The 22,263-nt window shown below is 58.8% G+C and overlaps 1 protein-coding gene across 1 annotated transcript; it reads right to left on the reverse strand.

The window, feature by feature from the left end:
* Positions 1-361: 361 nt before the first annotated feature.
* TUB (TUB bipartite transcription factor) lies at positions 362-22,052 on the reverse strand. Its single transcript, XM_034995480.1, has 12 exons — positions 21,953-22,052; positions 13,069-13,120; positions 12,442-12,604; positions 10,453-10,596; positions 9,093-9,260; positions 7,988-8,109; positions 7,347-7,544; positions 7,005-7,117; positions 5,991-6,111; positions 4,160-4,258; positions 3,761-3,932; positions 362-3,293 (listed from the first exon to the last, which is right to left on the reverse strand). Exons 1-12 carry the CDS (start codon positions 21,988-21,990, stop codon positions 3,160-3,162), a joined length of 1,524 nt encoding a protein of 507 aa, XP_034851371.1. The 5' UTR covers positions 21,991-22,052; the 3' UTR covers positions 362-3,159.
* Positions 22,053-22,263: the final 211 nt, after the last annotated feature.

Below are 22,263 nucleotides of genomic sequence, written 5' to 3' on the forward strand. Positions count from 1 at the left end.
CCAGCGTCTCCCCTCACTGCGGACCACACTGTGAGGAAAGCATGTCCTTAGGAGGTTTGAAATCACCACCACTGCTTATTAAATTTAGAATTTCCTCTAAAATTTCCAGACCAAAGACAAGCTTCTGCAATTTTGTTGCCCCTTTCGTCACTGAAGGACACAGACTCCAAATTTTCACACTCGCTGGCTTCTAACAAACACCTGTCTTCAGCATGCGTCTGGACCTTAACTGCTCCTTCTGAACTAGTGTCGTGATTTTTAAGGCACATTCACTAGACTATGTTCAAATTCATCCCAAAGCATGCATGTAACATACCAATTTCTTCAGGTAATGCAAAATGGAACTGAAAAACTAAAATTTCTTAAGACGGTATCCTCCTAATATTTCTCCCAAGAAAGAGCTGGTACTTTCCCAGGTTTACTTTCTGACCAAACAGCATGAAATGAATGAACAAAATCCACAGGTAATCGTAATATCCTTATTCCTTTCCTACTCATCCTTAGAACAATGATCGTAGTAAGAAACCTCAGTGGGTGAGTTGCAGATTGCCCTTTTCCCCAAATATACACAGACACGTAGACACACAGAGACAGAGCACCTTGGAGCCAGAAGGAAAGAGTGGGAAAGTGAACATCACAGCTCTACAGAAGAGCTGTTTGGGGGAAGAGGGTGTGGCCCCAGGAGCAGTGACAGAAGGAGCTGCCTGAGGTCCCAGCTGCCCACCACCCTTAGGGCTTGCTCATTCCATCATCCAGTCCCATCTGGGTAGAGGGTGTGAAGAACAAGAGCTCTTACCCTGGGAGATGCTGAGCCCAGGTGGTCTCCAGGGGCCCTGGCAGCTTTTTGAGTCTTTGGGCCCATGGCTAGGCGACCAGTGGTCAGGGAAAACCAGCATCACCAGGAATGGGGTCTTAAGAACAGACCTTGTGAAGCTGGGTCTCGAGCAGGTGACTCAACTGCTCTTGTCACTCTGTGCCCAACAGTTTTGCTGCTGAGCTACCATCCCCATGTCTAGGCTGGGAAGCTCAAGACACGTTCCTAACCCCTCCTCGTCCTCTCCTGCATATTCGATGGAACGCAGGGTGTGAGCGTTTGCCCTTGTGCTTCTGCCTTTTCCACACTAGCACCAGGCTTTCCTCTCAGATCAATCTGTTCTACTCTAAAATCCTAGACCCAGAGAAACAGCTTAAACAAGACTTCTGAGGTCTAGCTTCCACCATCCCAAATGTCAACAGGTCTCTTCCCAGTCAGGAGAGTAAGAGCCCAACTGGGACTGTGGAAAAGTGGACCAGCCCCAGTGTGAAAAAGTCTAGTGCCTTCAGAATGACCCCAGGAGTGGTCCAGAAACCAGTCCTGTAGAGGGGCCTCACCCAGATCCCCGCTAGAACACTCCACATAGGAAATCTAAGGAAATGAGAACACACTGCTACCTACCACTTCAGTCAGAACCACTCCCCCTCACTACAGAGCCTCACTCGCATGTTTCAAGTAGGACTTATTTAAACCAAAAATTTCTATGCAGCCTTTCCAAGCACATCTCCGCTGAAGGGAAGAACTCCTGCTTGCTTCCCACTGAGTTCTGGCCTCCGTCTGGGCAAGCAGCCTCGGCCAGGGTCAATGGCAGGCAAGAGCTTAGCGTTCCCTAGGCTTCAGGGTCAAGAGTGCCATCCGAAGAGGAGGATGGTGGAGATCAGGCCCCGCCCTGGAACACTCACGCCTCACCCACCACACCCCAACAGAGAAAGGCGCAACGGCCTTCATGAGGCCTGCCCTCGGGGAGAAGCCAGACACCGGGCAGTCCTGATTAGACTGATGTTCAAAAAGCCAGCTTTCAGCAGGAAACTGCCTAATTTCCCTCTGAGAACGGTTTCAATTTCGTACATCAACTCCGACATTTCTAAGTCTCTGTAATCAGACAAAAGGGGGAGGGCATGCAGACCGGGGGCCCAGGAAGGCCAGAGAACCAGAGAGAGCAGTTTCTCGGGGGATGGTAGGAACAAAGAAATCGAGGGGGCGGAAGTTCTGAATTCGGCCACTGACCAGCTAGGTGACCCGGTGCAAGTCCATCTTCTAAATGTGATTCCCCTAAAGTGACACGTTGTACTAGTTCATCTCTAAGGCTTCTGCCACCTCTCCTCTCTCGTGGTTCTAACGTACTCCCTGCCTTTCTTCACCCTGTCCCATTCCCAGCCCAGAAGAACCACACGCAAGGCCTCAGCAGCCCCGACTTAGGCTGCGCACAGGGGCTGCGAGGCACCGGCCAGAACCCCTGGAGCTACTTTCTTCCCAGAACACGCCATGGCTTAGGACCGCTGCCCTGCCAGCTAGAGGCCCAGGCCTGCCTACCTGAGTGCCCTCTGAGGCTGGGCGCCCGGCCCCGTCCGCGTCTCCTGGGCACTCCGCACAAGCTGCCCCGCAGAAAGCTCCTCAGGCAGCGTGTGCCGTGTACCTCCCGCATGCTGAGCCTGGGGCCCGCAGGCCCCGGCCTCCTGCTGCCTCCGTGCGCACCCAGAAAACCTAGAGGAACCAAATGGGCGGGAACCCTGGGCCACCAACCAATTCGCCAGCCGGACCCCCGCAGTCCTGACAAGCTCTTGCCACTCACCTTTCCCCAACCCCCGTAACTTCTCCCAGCCTGGCTGAGCCCTTCCGGAGTCAGCAAAGGGCCTGGAAGCCAATCCTAGCCCTTCTATATAAAATCGATGTACCCAACACACACCTACACACCCACACTGTGCCCTTCACTGTCGGGGACCCACTGTCACCTGATTCCTAGACTGAGTGGATGGCTGGGCCCCAGCAGCCCTGCATTGTGCTTCCTCTCCCTCTGTTTCTTCCTACCTTCCCAGCTGAAGAGGCTGCCCAGCTTGGCAAACACGGCTGCAGCAGGATACTAACTCAAGAGTGGGAGTGTGCGTACGGACCCTGGGGCCCAGGAAGAATTCACGCTGGCCCCTCACACACACACCTCCCCCACCTGGTCCTGTCTCCACAGTGGAGGCAGGAGTCCGGTCTGAGCCGGCTGGGCCAGGGCGCCACTGAGAGCTGAAGGTTCATCTGGCGGGAGGCCTATGTACAGAGAGGGTAAGCAGGGCTGTCTCTGCAGGCAGGCAGCTCCACTCCAGGCTGGGCAACCCCAAAGGGCACAGGGGGGCCCTCTACTCGCAGGCCAGCTTGCTGTCGAAGCTGGACAGGGCGATGGCAAAGGCCTGCAGCGCGCACAGTGGGTAGTTGTAATCCATGGTGAACACATCCTCTGCCACACGGCCAAACTGCATCACAATGTAGTCCGCTGGAGCCCGGCACACGCGTGCACAGGGAAAGCCACACAGGACAGGGCAGGGAAGGTGCGGGGGGGTGGCGGACAGACAAATCATAACGGGCAGAGAAGGTGAGCAGAGATGCCCAAAGGAGGTAAAACAATTGGAAGAAGTGGTGGGTAAGAGGGAGTAGATGACAGAGGAGAACGAGAGGCACACAAATACCAGGAGACAGAGAAGAAGAGAAAAAGTCCATTCAGAGGGTGTTCCCACACCTGAGACTCTGCTGAGTGCACAGGGTCTAGGGTTAGGGCTCCAAAGAAAGTTCTTCCAAGGGCCTCCCAGTCATAGGGTCAGAGAATTTTTGACCTCTGATCGCAGCCATGTAACCCACATCCTTGAGCTCTGGCCTATGAAGGCAGGGCTGGGTGAGCTGAACCCTGAGCTAAAGGCTCTGGGTGTCATGGGGACAGTCCTGAGGAAGGACAGAAACACTCACGGTCATTGCCATGGATGATCTGGAAGTTCTTCACGGAGGCCTGTGTGACGCGTCCATGGAAGTTGAGTACGTAGGACTGCGTGTCGTCATTCCAGACAGGGGTCTTGTTTTGCAGCTCGATGATGCTCTCCGTGTTCTTACTCTGCCAGCGTGTTAGCAGCGTCTCGTGCTCCTGGGAAGGCAGCCTCACCTGAGTCACACCGGCCCCGTGCCTTGGCCGCACAACCGCCCTAAAAAGGGATCTGCCCTCGGGACGGAGTCCTTAATCTCCCTAGACCTCCACCTAGAGCCCCGGGGCTTCTTCCACTGCGTCCCCTACACCTAACACAGCGCAGCTGCAGTTCTGCTCCCAGAAGTGCATGCACATGATGGGATGACGGGGGGTGGGGAGAGACTCACGTTTCGCGGCCGGATGGAGACTCTCTCGTGAACCATGTTCATGCCTGGGACAATCACACTCATCTTCCGCGGCCCCTTGAAACCTAAGACGTTTGTCTCCTGGGAAACCGAGAGAGAGAGAGGACTCAACACTGGCCATCTGAGGACTCTACTTACCTAATGGAGAGACTGGGAGAAAGGGAATAAAGCTGACGAGCTAGTTTTCACCATCTCCGCCTGTCTAACAGGCATCTCTACACTTAACCCAACCGAACTGAGCTCCCGAATCTCCACTCTGCCCAAACCAGCTCCTCCCTACCGTCTTCCTCGCTTCAGTTGACAACTCAGTTCTTCCATTTGCTCAGGCAACCTACTCTGAGTCATACTTGACTACTCTCTTTTGCTCACAACCCACTTCTAATCCATCAGCAGATGATGTCACCTCTCCCTTCAAATTCTATCTGGAACTCAACCACTTTACCAGCACGGTCTCTCCCTGAGGTCACAGTACTAGCCTTTATCTGGATTCCTGGTTTCCGACCTTGCCCTGCCCATCTGTTCACACGGCAGCGAGTCGTCCCGTTAAGTCACATCTTTGCCTCCACTGTTCATGCAGATTAAAAGCTGAAGGTCTTGACTGCAAGCCTCACGTGGCAGGGCCCCACTACATTCCTCTCCCCGCCACCTACTCTCCTCCTCTGCGCTTTGCTCTACCCGCAGCCCCCCCGCCCCTACACACACATGCCAACCACTCAGGACATCAGTACGGGCTGTGTTTTCCACTACACGGCTGGCTCTCCCTTCCTTCTGGGCCTTAAAGCCCAAGTGCTACCTCAGGGAGGCCCTCCCTGCCATCCTTACTAAAAGCTTCCACACATCTGAACATTTCATTTCCAGGCCTGATTGTTTCTTCTTCACGTTTATTTATTTGTTTTACTTATAAATCTGTTTTATAGCTTGTCTCCCCACTAGGGGTTTAAGTCCCATAACGGTATAAATTTGCATCTCTTGTTCACTACTGTATCCTTAGTGCCTCAAACAGTATTAGCTGGGCTCAATGAGCAGTTGAAGAGATTCGGGCTGCCTCCCCAAAGGTGACCAGCAGGTGGCACCACAGGCTCATACAGAACAGCTATGGCTTTCCCAGTTGGCCTCCAAGAAGTACCCAGGCCCAGATTAATGGGTGTACCAATCCCTTTTTAAAATAAGGTAGAGGGTGCCTGGGTGGCTCAGATGGTTAAGCGTCTGCCTTTGGCTCAGGTTATGATCCCAGGGTCCTGGGATCGCAGCGGGCTCCCTGCTCCGCAGGACGCCTGCTTCTCCCTCTGCCTCTCTCTCTCATGAATAAAAAAAAAAAAAAAAAAGGTAGAAAAATTCCCTGTATTTACATTCCAGTTTGGTCACTTATGTGCTGTATGACACTGGCAAGTGACCCAACCTCTCAGCTTCAGTTTCCTCATCTATACAGTAAAGGAAATAGGACTGAGCTCTCAGGTCATGCATTCCATGAGATGACTATGCAAAGGGCCTTGTAGTCCATGCAGGGCCCAGGTACTGGAGGAAGGGGTGGAGGATGCACCAACAAGATCTCAGGCCTCCTGCCGCCTCCTTTCCCAGCGATTCCCAGGCTGGGCTGCACAGAGCTCAGCCCAGTTCCCAGAGCTCCCCAGGCAGATGGCTTTCTGTGGTCTGAGCTCTGAGGACAGACAGGGGCCATGCCAACAGAGGGCAGCCCAACTCTGTACAGTCTTGTCTGCTCACAAAGATAGATGGGACAGCCCACAGACCGGGCAGCAAGTCCTCGGTGTCCTGTCTAACTTGGGGACCGGAGACTCAGGAACGCACGACTCACGTAGCACACAGCTGCCAACTCCTGACGCAAGGCTCCACTTTCCAAAGTAGAGGAGGATGATGCCTTCTGAGGGTTGACTCCATTGTCATAAACGGTGAACTTAGTGCCCATGAGGTTGGACCTGAAGGACAGGCAATCAATAGAGGATCATGCACCCTCTGCCTTAGGGCAGGGAGCAGCTCAGTCTGTCCCATGAGGAGCCTGCAGAGCATTCTGGGTTGGGCCAGGAGCAGACCTGGGAGCACACTGCACACTGAATCCCCACCTCTGAAGGTCCTTCATGGGGAGAAGGCCTGGACTCGCTCTGAATAGAATCAAAGGGCATCCTAGTTGAGTGAGGGAAATCCCAGGAGGTAAGTCTCAGTTCCACAGGTTTCCCTGGAGGAGCAGGAGTGCTCCCCTCATGGGAGGCGAGCAAGCAGATGGCATCTGGCAAGACTGCAAAAGGCACTCAACATCCCACGGAGAGTGGATGACACAACCCCCTCTCTCCTGTCCAGCCTGTTGAGTGTTGGTCTAGCCCCATCTCCAGCATTAGTTCCTCACCTCTAAGCTTGATTTATACTCCCCCAATCTGGCACTCTGTCCCTTGGCAAACACTCCCCTAGCTCTGAGGCCTAGCTCAGAGCCTTCCCCCGACCCCAAGGTTGTGCTCTCTTCCCTCAAGGGCTCACTCACAGCCGTGCCGTCTGGCACTGAGCATGGGGCCAAGGCAATTCTTCCAGGGTGGCCCACATCGTCAGTGGCTTCCTGAGGTCTGACCTGTCCCTCTTGATGGGCCTATGCCCCAGCGACCTGGGAGCAGCTTGGGGTAGGGTATGGGAGCTCCATCTCTGAGTCTGGCTCTAGGCTGGCACAGGCCCGGGCCTATGGCTGGAGCTGACGGACAAAGGATTCTATGAGAGGATCTGACCCCTGCCCTAGATCTCCCCCAGGGACAAGACACGCCCACTCCAGAGTCTGGCCCGGCCCCTCCCTCCCAGCCCCACCTGCTTCCTAGGGGGGTGCTAGTACCGCAGTTTCCCGATGTAGCTGTCCCCTCCTCGAGACAAGTCTGTTGGGTCCACAGAGATGAGGTAATTGGAAGTTTTACTCTTCTTTCTCTTCCTTCCCGCCAAAAGGAACACCTTGGGGAATGGAGCAAGGTCACTTTCCAGGCCCAGCCTCTGGTCACAACCGTGGGTGTGACACACACACACACCAGCAAACACAAAGGTACGCACTGACCGGGCACGGAGGCTTCTATCCCTTGGGGGAACGGAAAGCTCAGTGTTGGACCTGAGGCTCCCAGTCACATTCCAGCCCATAGGACCTCAAGCCTGCCTCAGGGAAACTGCAAGTTCGGGCCAACCTCACCTTCTTCCCATCCTCGCGGTCCAGGTGCAAGAAGTAGGTGGGGTACATGCCCCGGTCCATCCCCTTCTTGTCCCGCGTGATGCGGCACTTGATGGTGATACCCTGGGGGGCTGGCCTCAGTGCAAACTCCTCAAGATCCTGGACCTCGACATCCGCCGAGGGTCCCGGGGCTGTCGGGCTGGGGGCCGAGGCTGCCTCCTACAGGGGACAGAGTAGGAGCCCTGAGCCCCAGAGACCCTGAGCAGCTGCAACTGGTGGTCTGGGCCCCAAAGCTGCCTCCTGATGTGGTGGTGGTGGTGGTGGTGGGAACTGGGGCAGGGTCCCTGGGATGTGGGCCCGGCCATCCCGGCCCTGGGGTCAGCAGCTAGCTCCTCAGCCCTTCCCCCACCTCAGCCGTCCCCAGGGCTGGGGGAGATGGAGGATGTGGGCAGGTTCTCAGGGCCATCCCTTCCAACTCGAGCCCCCCACTCCTGGCCTGGCTGAAGAGAAGAGGAAGCAGGAGAGGACAGAAGAGCCCTGGCCAGAAAAGCTCCTGCTCGGTTTCTAGGCCCAGTCCCAAGAGAGCCAACTCTCCATTTCTTCACACGCAGGCCTCTGGGGACCCCGCCCACCCCCCACTCCGGGCAGGGGAAGCGCCTCACCCTGACGGACTTCCCGCTAGTAGCAGAGCTGGGGCGGGTGGTACTGTTTAGCTGGGAGGAGCTGGAGCTATTTTCATCCTCCTCCTCCTCTTCCTCTTCAAAGCTCATGCTGCTAGAGACACCTGGGCAGGGCAGAGGAACGGGAAGGGACGAGTGGTCACAGACGCGCCGGCCACCCGTTCCGAAGCACTGAGTCACCCGTGCACACACACGGCCATATGTCCACACATGCGTCCACACACATACATCCAAATATACGGAAGGACACGTCCTCTCGAGGGCATGCATGACCTGGGGCTGGTCACCATCCTTAGGGTGTAACCCCCCCCCACCCAGCTTTCCGCTCAGTCCTCCCATGAGACCCCCCTCTCAGGCAGTCAGCGCCCATCTGCTGGGCAGCGAGGCCTGAGTGGAGCTGACCCTGTGCCGGGAGCCTTCGAGTCTACTGGTGGCCTCGGCTGGCACAGACCATGGAATCTGCTTGGGAGAGGCCCAGCTCCTTCCTCCCTGGCCTGATGCACGTGGCCCACTGACTCCTCTCCCAGCCTGCCTGTGGCCTTCTGTCTACACATTTCTCCCCACCTGGAATGCTGTCCCCAGCCTCCTGCTGCCTCGATGGCCCTTCCTCCAGGAAGCCAGCCCTGATCTCATTTCTTGGAACGTGTGGCCCTGCCAGGCTTCCTTCTGCCACCCTGTACCAGGGACTCCGTGGGGCGGGGCTCCTGGTGGGGAAACTCTCTGGGCAGCAGGTTTCCTGGGAGGATCTGCCCTGCCTCTGGGCATTCTGGCCTTGCTCCCCGAGCTCAGCAGATGAAGGGGAAACACTTTCAAAAGGACCTTTTTCAAAGGAGGGAAAGGAAATCTGTCTCCAAACCTGGGTCTCCCTAGGGACAGGAAATAGAGGTGGGGAGAGAAGGCTGGGCTGTGGACTGTTTGCTTTCCCTAGTTGATTTCCCTGAACTTGACCTTATCAGGGACCCCTACACCCAAGTTTCTCATTGGTCTCGCACTGTGCCCCCTACCAGGGCCATGCTCCTTAAGAATGGTGCATCTGAGAACCTGGGACTGAGCTTTGGGGGTGTCACTGAACCCCCACAGGGCTCACCCTTCCTCTGCATCGTGGCACGGAGGTCCTGCCCGCTGGGCCGTGTGCCCCCGCCGGCTGCCGTCTCCCCCGCGTCCTGAGCGTGGTCTGACTGGCCCACAGTCAGGATCTGCACCGGGTCTTGGGCCTCAGACTTGTCTTCTGCCAGTGCAGCTGGCCCGCTGGTGCCTGCAGGCCACGTGGGGGGGGGGGGGGGAGAGCCTGGATTCTCAGACGTCTTTGAAGTGGGTGAGGGATGAGTGGGGGGAGCCCTCTACAAAACTGATTTTTAAAAACACTAATGACTGCTGCCAGCCTCTTAACGATCAACAAGCTACAAAGGGACATGGGCTTCGTTTCTTCTGCTGTTCCCCCAGATTAGTTGCCGAGGGTTGGTCTGAAATGCCTCACATCCCTAGGCAGAAGACAGCCATCTACGAAACCAACTGCACAGTGAAAAAAATAAGATGGAGAACAAGGACCAATCATGACCATGGCCAAGGCCACCACTCGTTCAGACATGGCCACCTCCCAGTCATTAGTGCTGATCTCTCTCGCGCGCGCGCGTGCACACACACACACACACCCCATAACTCACACACGTCATTCAAAACACATGGGGCCCCTTGAAAAACACAGAGGTCGGCTTGCACTCCCCTTCCCGATGGAAGCTCTCCCATCCCACGTCACCCTGCCCAAGGTGCCCAAGTAACAGAAGGCCTGGCCCACACAGGTGGCAGTCCCCTGCCCGGCTGAGCTAGGCCCCTCAATGCTGCAGTCAGCTCCAAAGCCTATGACTCCGGACACACCACTGTCCAACCCCGTCTCAGACGCCTGGGAATCACTGCGCATGCACACGGGTTGGGGACACGGGGTGTCTAGCCAGCAGAGACAGACTTGTGGCAGGAGCCACCGTAACGGTCCTTGATCTCTGGGGATCTTTTCTGGAGAGAGAGGAACTGAGAGAACAGACTGGTCTGTGGGCCCAGAGGGTGGAGTTAGGGCTAGAGGGAGAGTCGAGAAAGCCCATGTGACAGTCGCGAGTACCGCCCAAGGATGGGACAGGCTGCCTAGGGCAGGACAGAGGTGGAGGGTGCTCAGGCCAGGTCGGGGAGGGGCTGCCTGGGCTGGACCCAGGCGAGCTTCACTTCACTTCCTGGCAGTGTGGGGAGCCTGCCCATGCCCATGGGCAGCTCAGGAACCCCCATGAGCTAGAGGAAGCCTGAGCGCCAGCTGGGTGGGGGCCCAAGTGCCCTTCTGCGCCTTCATGGAGGCCTCCCACCCTGTCCCTTACCTCCAAGTCTGGAGGAGAAGCCTCCCCCCAAACCCTCCAGTGGGAGCCAGGCCTCCTGAGGAGGGGCTGTCATGGAGGCAAGCCAACCTTTGTGCTTCCCCTGCTTCTCCTTCCTAGAGGCCCCGCCCTGGCCCCCCGCTGCAGATGCTGCCTTGGTTCTCTTGGCTGAGGCTGGTGCTGTTGGGCGGGCGGCTCCCAGCTGCGCACTGGTAAGTGAGTCGGCCTCTTGAACTGCTCAGGCGAGAGCCCGAGAGAGAGAGACAGAGAGAGAGAGAGAGAGAGAGAGAAACATGGGCCCTAGGTGAGACCAGAGCTCCAAGTGGAACTCACTTCTCAGCACATTTGCCAGGGCCCCACCACCACCCAAGCCCTGCCAGGGCCTCTGTCCCACCCACCTCTACAAGACAAAGGGGCCGGGGCAGGCCAAACTGGAAGGAAGTGGTTCCTGAAGCCCCATGTGATAGTCAACAGGCTGGCCCACGGCATGATCAACCAAGAAGCACGCAGTCAGAGCTCTGGGCCAGCAAACTGTGTGAGCCTGGGCAGGGCGAGGGAGAGCATCTGGGAGAAAGTGGGTCACTCAAGGTGCTGAAGACGGAAAAGGCTGCATTTCCTAGAAGAGCCCAGAACTCGTAGGGCAAGAACTCCAGGGAGGCTGCACCAGCCCGCGTGGGACAAGCCCATGGGAGCCTGGCACCCAGAGTACCCTGAGCAGGAGGGGAACGCTGGCCTACAAAGAGCTGCACACACACCAACAGGGTCACAGCTGGGTGGCCTCCACAGTCTCCACACATCAGAACCCCAACCTGCGCAAAGTCTTTGAATGACTTCTCATTGCTTGTAAGATGAAGACCACCATTCTCCCGAAAGTCTGGCCCCTCCAGCTCCCTTCCACTTGGCCTTGGCCTTCACAGCACACCCCTCATCTCCCGGGTACCCCAAGTCTCAGCCCCACCAGGCGCTTTCAGTGCGTCCCCTCTTGCCACAGGGGCTTTGCTCTACTGTCCCACCGTCTGCACTGTCCTTACTCCGGACGTTGGCCCCCCTGGCCCCAACTAAATTCCCACTCAACCTGTGGATTCCTGCTCAGGCGTCACCTCCTCAGGGAGGCCTTCCCTGGCCCTCGTCTGGGAGCAGTCTCTCTGCCGTTCACTCACAGAGCCTGTTTCTGTTCCACCAAGCACACCTGTGACCACCTGTTTAACTCTCTCCCTTCCTAGACCTCCAAGTCCATGAACAGAGAACACGCCTGTTTTGTGCTTCCCCAGGACCCTCAGCCTCTAATCCAGAGCTTGACACAAAGTAAGCCCTCAATAAATATTTAAAAAATGGATATACAACATGGATGAGCATGGTCAGTGAAAAACTGTTCGCTGGGAGAAGCAGTTCTCACTGATGCCAAACCCCCCCTCAGCCTCTGGAACCGACCCCCTTGTATTTAACACCAAGAGCCAGCAGAGGGCAGAGCAGGCGGCGCTGGAGGGGCCCTCGGAACCAGGGACCCCAGGTCAGCCAGCCGCGCCTCCTCAGGGCTTGGCGCTGGGCAAAGGCACCCTCCCCCCACCCCAAGCCTGGGCAGCAGTCTCCGCAGGGAACAGCATTCATGACTGGACCGCGGGACACACTGGCCGCTTCGATTTTTAAAGCCCCAAGATACAGGATGTTCCTCAACTTTACGAGGGGAGAAAATAGGCCGAGACAGAGTAAGTGACTTGCTCGCAGCCACAGGTGAGCAGAAACTATCTTCTGACGGGGGTGGGACCCGCTCTCTCCGGAGGGGCTGCAGCCTTTCTGCGGGCCCGGCCCTGCCCCGGGCACACAGTCGGTGCTCAAGGAACACCCGCCAAGGCGACCAAAGCCTCAGGATGCCTGAGCACATGCCGGGGCCCCGGGCTCCAGGCCCCGGCCTCCCTCCACCTGGGCTGGGCGTCGTCCGGGCGGGAGGAGCCCCTCGCCCGCCCTGGCCGGCCGGCCGGCCGGCCGGCCGTGAGGGCCTCCCCGAAGCAGTGCCGGCGGGAGGGGGCGCGAGGCCGCAGCGCGGGGCCCTCCCCAGGCTCGCCCCCGGGCAGGCTCTACCTTGGTAGCTGGTGCTGCCGCTGCTGCTGAGGTAGGACTCCACCAGGGGTGCCTGCTCCTCCGACTGCCGGGTCCGCCGGCTCCGGGGCCGCCCGTCCGCGTTGGCCTGCACCATCAGGGGCTCCTGGCGCTTCTTCTTCTGCTTCTGCTCCAGCAGGGCCCGCTGCAGGCACGGGACAGACACACAAGTCGGCGGGCCCCGAGAGCGCAGCCCGCCGCTTCCACCCGGAGGGCAGGCTCCCAGCTGGGACCAGAGAGAGGGCCCCGATCGCTCAGCTCGGTTCTAGGGGTTGCCAGGGGGTCCACAGCCCACTTTGGGCCGACGCTCCGTGCCCTTGGCACCTGGAGACTCAGGGTCCAGGAAAAGGAGGCACAGGTCAGCCCAGGTGGCCTTACACGCGTACGGATGTCCAGTGCTCCGCCTGCAGCCACCAGCTGCTTGCCCGGCAAAAGCCCTGAGCTCTGGGGCAGTGCTGGTGCTGAGCTGGTCAAGACAGGGCTCGCCTCTCTTCTGTGAGAGCCTCCTCCCCGCCAGCCAGGGTCACCCCAGGAAGGGAGACAATCCTCGCTCTCCACCCAGGATGGTGAATGCTGACTGCCCGTCCTCCCGGCCCCGGCCCCACTCACCTGCCGGTCCAGCTTCTGCTGCCTCAGGTTGCTGCCCTCATCATCTAAGACACTGCAGAGGGAGACGGGGGCACTCAGGGCCTGCCGACCGGCTGCCACAACACCACCCAGAGCCCGCCCCTCGCACATCTGGGTTCTTCAAACCCCTCCCGTCAGGACTCCTGGGTGCAGAGGAGAGGGGGGAAGGGTGGAGCTACTATCTGGAAAGTGGCTCCAGACAAAAAGGTGGGAGCTATATTTTGGCCACTTTAGGAGCTTTCTCCTGCTGGGGTCCCTGCTGACCCAAGGAATTCCTGGTCAGCCTGGCCCCGGTAAGTACGGAAGGAGACATGCCTGAGATCCAGGGGAACCTGCCCAGAGGCGTCAGGTGCAAGCCAAGCCCAAGGCTGGGCTTCAGACCCAGGCGCCTGTTGGCTCCAAGTCCCTCTCGGATCTCACCAGCTCTTCCCATCTTTCTGTCCTTCCTAGAGGAGGCTGGATCCTTTGCGGCAGACTCTTTCCTCTTCTATTCAAACTCCTGGCTCTCCAGGAGCCAGGTGGCAGAATGGAGGTGCTGCCCACCCCCTCCCCTCTTAAAGAAGGCTGAGGGTCCCCTCATTTGGGAGAGCGAAGCTAAAAGACCAACCAGCCCCTGAGGGCAGGGCTAGGGCTGGGTGGGGATATCTGCAGGCAGACGCAGCCCAGCAACCAGCCAACATGGCGCAGGGGGCACCAGGGCATCAAATCCTTGAGTCCCTAAGGTCTTGGAACGGGCAGGGTCAACTCACATAGGCTGGGCTTGCCTCCCAGGAAGACAAGCATAATTAGGGAGCTCCAACCACTTAGCATTCCTTCTAGTCCAAGATACATCCGTTAGCCGTAGCCCCAAATTCTATAAAAGCCAAGGTTAGGGGGTAGTAGGGCTGGCGTCTGAGGACCTGAGCCCTGGGAACCCCCAGACTACCCTGGCCCAGTGATGCTGGAGCCTGCCCCTGGACCAGACCTTGAGCGGGTCCCTGCACAGGCATGCCTGAGTGCATCAGGTTTGTATGCGAAGCGCTAAGTATACGTCGTGCGTGTGCACACACCAGGAGGTGTCCACATACACGAGCACATCTACAAGTGTGAGCACACACCGCACAGCTGTGCAGATGAGCGCCTGCGTAAGAAGTGGGTGTGCTTGTGCGCAGGTGAGCACAGTACGCGTGTTAAGGGGGGAAGGTGAGGGCGAGTCACCCCGAAGACAAGCTGCAACCAGTGCCACCTCCTCCTGACGACAGGAGCTCTTCTACCGGCAACAGTCATCCACCTGCAGTGTTCCTTCGGCTCATCCAAACTACCCGTGTGTCCGTGTTCCGGGGGGCCCGGCCAAGGGTGTGGCAGGAAGCGCATGGAGCCCACAGCCCACCGCCCACCTCTGGCTCTCCCCGCCCACCTCCCCGGCCACAACCTAAGACAACTGCCCGGTTTTAACTGGTAGCTGTCCTCCTTACTTGAAGGCCTTTCCTGACACCCAGGGGCCGCCCTGCACTCAAGAGGAGCCCCGACTGTGCTGAGTCTGGTCGCAGCCTTATTCTCCAAAAGCCTTGGCTGCCAGAACACAAGGGAAGACACTGCTAAACAGACGTGCTTCTCAGTCAAGGCCTCAGTCCACCTAGAATCGCCCACAGCTGCACGTGGGACTCCCTGAGGGCACTGCCAGGACCAGGCGACAGGGACCCGGCTCCTAAAACCTCAAGCTGGCTGGCACAGGGAGTGCCATCCGAGAAAGCAGGCACCCCAGGCCGGAGGGCAGCAGCGAGAGTTATGAAGGAAGGATGCGTTTATTTGGCTGAGCAAGGTGCCTGGGGGCCCCGCCAGGTCTGAGAGGCTACACCTCTGCCGCTGGCCTCTCCACCTTAAGTCAGTGGCCGGACTGAAAAATGCCGAGGCCACGCATCTGCTCCCACAGACTTCAAGGGCTCAGTCCACAGACGCCACGGTCCACCGGGGTCTGCGGCATGAGCAGCGCGGATTCCTTACAAACCAGCTGGAGATGAATAGAAAGGGCACTCTGGACTCCACGTGGCACCGGCTGACGGCAACAACGGGGCCTGACATCCAGCCGCGCTCTGCCTGCCAAGCTCTGTACCTGGGTCCACGCGGGGCAGCCCGTCATCTCAGTCATGCTAGTGGCCTGGCCACAGGAGCCCACGTCGCCTCCACGAGACCACTGGCTCTGAGTCCCGGGGCAGGAGGCAGCTTCGTGGCCCCCTGGCATGGCGCAAGGCCCCTGCGCTTTCCTAGGGCAGGGCCAGGGACAGCCAGGTCGTCCGGGGACTGAGCTTGGGGAGCAGGGCAAAGCCCCGCCCTCTGTGGTGCTGACGCGAACATCTAGGGTCATTCAGAAAAGGGGACATCGGCCGCGAGTTAAGCTGACACAAGCAAAGCCACCTCCAGAGGCGCCGGGTCACAGCGACAGCTCGACGGACAAGGGTGGCTCTGGTGTCCCTATCCGTGCGGGCGGGGGGGCCGCACATCCCTAGTGCAGGCTACCGTCCCACTGCCCGGACTCTCCACAGGTCACGCGCGGGCAAGGAGGCTGCTTTCCTCCTCCTCCGGGCCCACCTCCATTCCCTGATCAGGCAGAAAGAGCCAGAGCCGCAGGCCTTAGTACCGCCGGTCACCTGGCAGGACTACAAGTGGAACGGACTTCAGGACCGGCCCTCACAGAAAGATGGATGAAAAGGGGTAAGCTTCTGAAGAGATTCCAGAAACTCGGATAGCCTGGAAGAGCCTGGAGAGCCACGCCCCCCCTCCCCGGCCACCCCGCTGGGCACACCGGAGCGCCCCCCCCCCCCCCCGCCCTGTGCAGGGGCGCGGCTGGGGGAAGCCACGTGCGCCCGGCCAGGGGTGAGGAGGAACATGCCTGGCTGCGCACGACCCCCCCGGGAGGGCCGGCAATCCACGCAGCTCCGAGCGGTGGTTCCAACAGTGCGCGACGGCGCGTCCAGGAAAGCTGATTCCTGCCAGGGCCCTGTTTCTAGGAAAGCGGGTCACGGGCCCCCGGCAGGGACGAGCCCGGACCGCCGGACAGCCCTGTGTCGGAGGCGCATATCGCCCCGATGGAGAACAAATCCCCGCAAGCCCCGGCGGCTGCTGAGAACCACGGCAACAAGGGGGGCTGTGTCCAGGGAGTGGAAGGAAACCCCTCTCCCGACCCGGGCAGGCCCCGCCCCCGCCCCCGCCCCACCCCTCCAGGCAGCCCTGCCCCTCAGCTCCCACCAGGGCTCCTTCCTTCCTGTCCCGCCGCCACTCCCTGGCCTGCCTCTACCCGATGGGCACTGTTCTGGGCAACACTAAATGATAACCACAGAGGAGAAAGTAATGGCTTTTTAACAACTCGGGCTCCAATTACGGAATCGCTGCCAAGCCCGGGCTGGCAGCTGCGGCCCCGCCAGGAGCCTCGGAAAGGAGACAGGGCACTGATGGATGGGTCCTCCAGCTGACCCTGGCGGCTCCTTCATCACGGTCACCTCCTGCTGGGGACCGGACCAGGGAGATCCAGGAACGCACCGGCCACTGGCTCCTGAGGGTCGGAGAAACCCAGTCGGCGGTGTCCACCAATCCACCCATTCTGCCCAGGGCCAACGAACGAGGTGGCCCTTCGCCTCCCAGGGAGACAGCCCCTCCATATCTTGCCTCCCCCGAGCTGCCCAACAGGTATCTGGAGAGAAAACCATGCTTGATAACGAATGAGAGGAGGGGCACTGCTCCCAGGGGATGGAACAGCCAGCCGTGGACAACACATTTAGGAAGCCGGGGCCCTGCCTCTCTTTAGACTCCACCCCCTGCATGCTCAGCTAACCCACCAGAGCTGACCAGAGCCCTGGGGGCCAGGCTACCTAGGGACAGGCCCGTACTCCACGCCCAATTCACTCTCCCCCTTTTATGCCCACATTCCTTCCACTCAGGCACAGCGGAAGCTGCCCCTGCTGGACCCAGGGAGACAGAGGAGTCAAGACCACGCAGGGGGCCAGGCTGCAAGCCTTGTACCTGTGCCAGACTTCCCCACCCCCACCCCAGCACGCCCAGATCTGCCCTAGTGGCTGCCTGGAACACCAGGGAAACACAGTACGCGTGGGAACAGGCGCAGCCCCAAAAGGGAGAAGCCCACAGGGCTCACAGGAGTCCCAGTCTCCCAGGATGGGCCCTCTCCATTCCTGCCGTGGGCTCCCAAACTTGGCACGTCATTAAAACATTCGGCCCTGACTTGGTGATTCAGAACTGTTGGGGAAGTTAGCCCAGAATCAATCCCTCACCTCATTTTCTCTTTTAACGCGAGAAACATAGGTGATTTTAATGTTCAGTCATGCAAATGAGGGCCATGAGCCACAGCTGGTGATCTCTAAAGAACAAAAAAGAAATCCGAGAGTTGCTCAAAGTATGCAAATGCAGCCTTCTGTTCAGATGGGGGAAGAAATCGTAGTCTGTAGATCGATCAGTCTTACACAGGCCCCAGGTAAGATCATGGGACAGATTCACTGAAGAGCTAGAAGACCTAGTGATCAGCAGGACTGAGCCCAGTCGGCCAGCAAGTCAGGGCACATGCCCCCAGACCTACCCGGGAAAATGGGAGGGCAGCACAGCCAGGCTGCCACATGGAATCGCAAGGATCAGTGACAGTCACTAGTGGGCAAGATAAAGCAATGTGAGCGGCATGCTCCTCCAAAGAGACAGGGTTTTGCGACAATAAAGCATGCCATAATCAGAGGTTTCCAGCATCCTGCTTCCCTTGCTTAGCATGTTTACTGATGACCTAAAGACAAGGCAGGCCTCACAGCAGACTTATAGGTGACACAAAGTCGAAGTGATACTAAACTGTTCATTAAGACAATAGGACTTCAGAAGACACCGGAGAGCTTGCAGAGTCTAACCAAAGGAAACCTAACAGGAGAAGGTCATGTCTTACATGTGGGTCCCCAAACCCAGGTCTGCCCCACACAGGCAGAATGGGGGACACAGGGCTTGACATCAGCCTGATGAGACTTTGGAGTTCTGTTTACAGAGGCCTCAAGGTGACGAGTCAGTGAGCCAAAGCTGTCCCCCATGACAGGGAGGGCCCAAGGTCAACAACGGGAGCAGGGCCCCCAGCAAGGAAGTAACAGCCTCCCTCTGCTCGGGGTGGGACAGGCCACACCCAGGAAGCTGCAGGTGGCTCCAGACGCCTGCTGGAGGAGGGCAGAGACCAACCTGAGGGGAGCCGCACAGTCCCTGCTCCCTGAGTCCTCTCTCTCACCCCTGCGTCCCTGCTCCTCCCACCAGAAGCAGCAGCGGGGCGCCTTCCCCGGGGCGGGGGCACCGAGGCTGGGAGTAGCCAGAGATTCTGCCCCTCCTCCCTGCGGCCGGAGGTGAAGCGGCCACCATAGCATCCACGGCACCCCGAGGCTTCCCACACGGGCCGAGCTGGAAGAGCCAGGTCTTGCTTGGTCAGCAGTCCCTCTACTCCCCAGAAGCGTCGTCCGGAAGTGGTGGGAGGGAGGACCCTCCCAAGAGCCAAGAGGAGGGAACCCAGAGGCACGCTGAGGCTCACCCCAAGGAAGAGCTTTCTAACGGTCACCCCCACGTGATGGAAGGGCGCATTCACACAGAGGACCCAACAGCCTGGAAGGGCCCTTCCAGCTGCGATGCTCATTCTCTGACGCAGGGCCACGCTTTCCAGCACTATCCCTTTCCCTGAGGGGAGACTACTACATCCCTCGGGTGTGCTGAGAACCCAGGTGTGCAGCCAGGAAAGCCAGAAAGTCTGAAAAACCATCTGGGGATGCCTCTTTGACTCAAAGTAGTGCGCATCTTGTCTATGCTGGGCCACGCCAGGCACACAGCCCAGGACCAAGTGCGGTCCCTGCTCTCCAGGAGTTCGGGGCTGGGTTGGGGGGAGACAGTGCAGAGAGAGCACTGAGGACAGGGCCCGCCATCGCTCCTTCGCTCTTAATGCTCCACCTGCAGCTCATAAAAGGTTGTGAAGCCAGGGAGGAGGGGCATTTAATACTCAAGAACACAGATAAGAGAAAATGGCAGAAGTGAAAATTATTAGTACTACTAATAATAGAAAAAAATCAAAAGGCAAAACATTATTCCAATTGTTCAACTTTATAAACTAAATGGCTCCCTTCTGAGTCAGAATGTGAGATTAATCCATGATCATTATAAACGGAGCCACAATTACCCTTAAGAAGATTATCGCCAACTGGCAGTTGCTTCAGAGAAAATGAGCCAGGCCTAGGGAACGCAGGTGCAGCCATCACAGAGGGAGTAAAACCCCCACCAGGGGAGCTAACAAGAAATCGACCGACCTCTCTCCCCCAAACCAAACAACGCATTCCAGTTCTGACACGCTGTGACACTGGGGAAAACCTCATACCGAAGCACGTGCCCACGTGCCCATCCCCCTCATCTGCAAGTAAACGGCCTTGCCTGTCTTCTGCCCCAGTTTTCTGCGATCACACAGGCATGTGGCTTTAACTGCAATCAGCAGCCCAGTTAATGCGAGAGGCAATTTGCATCTCCTCTTCTCAGCCCAGGTCTCCCCGTTCTGGAAGGCTACACCCAAAGTCCAGTGCTTTCCCAGGCTCAGGGCATGCTCAGAAAGACCCCAGCAAGGCAGGAGAGATTCTGGCAACTTCTGACTATAGCCTGCCCCCCGCTCGAGACCCACCCTCCCTGCCACAGAGCAAGAAGGCAGGGGTGACAGAGCAATGGGACTGCAAGCAAGTAGAGCCACAAAGGTGCCAAGCTGCTCCTCAGGGACAGGCTTCCAGGGCGATAAGATTCTGTGCTCCAGGTGGCGTGTTCGGGCCCAAGAAAGGAATGGGGGGATAGGGTGGTTGGGCCTAGGCTGGGGCAAGTGCCAAATCACCCCTTAAAGGATGCGAGTGCCCTGGGCGCCTCTGGAGGACAAAGCCATTTCCCAGAGACAAGCCCACCTCCCGAGGGACCTCTTTCCTAGAGGTAGGCTTTCTCTAAGACTTGTGCACTTACTCTACACATTGTTCTGGTCTTTGGCTTCTGGGAAAGGCTTCCTTGACCCATGATCTGGCCTGGACCCCCGTTCTGCCAGATCCTAAACATACCATCGTATCCACAGCCACAAGGGCTCTCCCTTCCTGCCCTCCTAAGTCAGTCTGTGGCCACCACCCTGCCATGTGCCCCCCCACACTCGTACTTCCACAGTGTTAGAGGCCACTCAGCCTGCAGGTGCTCCCCAGGCACCTCTGCTGGGCGGCTAGAAAAGGTTAATGGTACTCCGTGGGGCTGCACGGTCTTCTAGAAGGTCCTCGGCACAGACGTGTCAAGCCAGGATGCTCCAGAAACTACCTGCGCCCCTAGCCTGGATGCCCGGTGCAGGGAAGCAGCTCCTGAGTCAGCAAAGCCCCAGTCTCCCGATGGGAGTATCTCCCTGATCTATGGGAGACTCTGAGGTGTAACTGCATTATGCCTGCAGGAAACCCTATGGGTGACTCGTGTGTGTGCACGTGTGTATGTTGGTGGGAGGGGCACCCACAAATTCTAACTTGGGAAGCCCTAGAGCCCCCAAAGGAGCTTAGAGACAACAGTTCTCAGGAGAAACCCTGAATCCCCAGGTCAGTGACAGGTGCTTGTTTGCAGAAGGATCTCCTTTTAACAAGCCTCAGGCGGTTGCAGCTGGTTTCCATTTTGGATGCTGTCTGGACAGACTCCTGGAAGAGCTCTGTCAGAAGTATTTTCTATCGGTGACCAGAATCAGGTCCCTTCCCGAGAGCTGGCTGTGTTACAAGGCGGGTCTGGAGGCTCTGCTCCTCCAGCCCGCAGGCATGAGCACCTCGGCGGGCAATAGCACAGTGGCCCTCAGCAGTCCAGCACCCATCTTACACACGTGCCTCTCTGGGAGGCCTGGAGACAGCCCCGTAGCCCATGGCAACCAGGAGCCAATAGGTGGCCAAGGATCTGGCGCTGCCATGACGATGAGCTCTATTCCAGGGGTAATGGAGAGAATGAAGAGTGGATGGGGGAAAGGCCTGCACCTGTATGAGAAGCCTCCAACACCCCTCCCCCACCCCAGCCACCAGGCAACCGGCAAAGCCCATCTATCCTTGGGACAGACCACAGAGTCTGGGGACACAGGGTACCCGTGCTTCCGTGAGTGCTCTTATGCGTGTAAAGGCGGTCTGTGTATTGTGAGTTGGTGGGTGTCCAGGTATGGACCTGTTCGCAAGTGCATTTCCGAGTCTCTGATATGAGTAGTGCCTGTGAGTGGGTAGCGGGTGTCAGGTATTGTCCAAATACAGGATGTTATGGGCACAGAGAGTAGGAGTACACCTGTGTGAGACCGAGAATCAGTGTCGGTGGAGACGTACAGGGGCATGTGTGTATGAGCGGCCTGTGCTCTTGGGTCAGAATAACTGTCTCCAGGAATTCATGCTCTGCGTGTGTGAACAGACCAGCAGGAGTGTCTCTGGCCCGATGCACCCACGGGGGGTGCATGCCTGCAGCTATACGGGTGTCTGTCCACAGCTACACCGGCGTGTGACCCGCTGTGCTGGGCCTAGGAGGAGGGCTCAGAGCAGTGCGCTCCCTCCCCGGGCGGCCACATGGCGCTGCCCAACCCAACACGGCCCACACAGGCCCAGAGCACTGGCCCCTTCCAGCAGCCCCGGCGGACGAGAGACGGAGCAGGGCAGGCCGGTTCAGTCCGCCCGGGGCCCAAAGTTGGGGTAGGAAGGCCCGGCACCTCCAGCCCGCGCCCGCAATGTGGGATGGGATGGGTACGGGGGCCCTGCACCCCGGGTCGGGGTGGTGGGCGCCGCTCGCCCCGAGCGCTGGAGGGTAGTGGGCCGAGCCCGCGCCCCCGAGCTGAAGGGGGGCGGTGGGCTGGGCGCCCGCGTACCTGTAGGGAATCCAGTCGGAATGCGGCTTGGAAGTCATGTCTCCCGGGGGCGGGGCGGCGGCTGCGGCTCTGGAAGCCGGGGCCCGCAGGGGACGGCGCGGGGGCCCTGCTCAGCTCCCGGGCCGCCCCGGGCCGCATCCTCCCGGGCCGGGGCGCTGGGCCCCGCCGAGGCCCGCGCTGCACGCCAGGGCCCCGGCCGCGGGCTCGGCGAGCGGCTGTCTGCGCGGCGCGATGGGCGAAGCGGCGGAGTGCGCGGGGCCGCGGCGGGCGTGCGCGCGCGTGGAGGCGGGAGAGGCCCGCCCGCACCGCCG

Source organism: Mirounga leonina, unplaced genomic scaffold, assembly GCF_011800145.1.
Source record: "Mirounga leonina isolate KUSES-001 unplaced genomic scaffold, KU_Mleo_1.0 Mir_92, whole genome shotgun sequence".
Classification (NCBI taxonomy): domain Eukaryota; kingdom Metazoa; phylum Chordata; class Mammalia; order Carnivora; family Phocidae; genus Mirounga; species Mirounga leonina.

Excerpts from the sequence above, each read along its gene's own strand:
- TUB (XM_034995480.1), bottom strand. The coding sequence starts at position 21,990 with ATGACTTCCAAGCCGCATTCCGACTGGATTCCCTACAG. Across the intron at positions 10,597-12,441 it reads CGGCAGCACCAGCTACCAAG|TTCAAGAGGCCGACTCACTT; the intron begins GTAGAGCCTGCC and ends TCGCCTGAGCAG. Across the intron at positions 3,294-3,760 it reads GATCATCCATGGCAATGACC|CGGACTACATTGTGATGCAG; the intron begins GTGAGTGTTTCT and ends GCCGGGCTCCAG.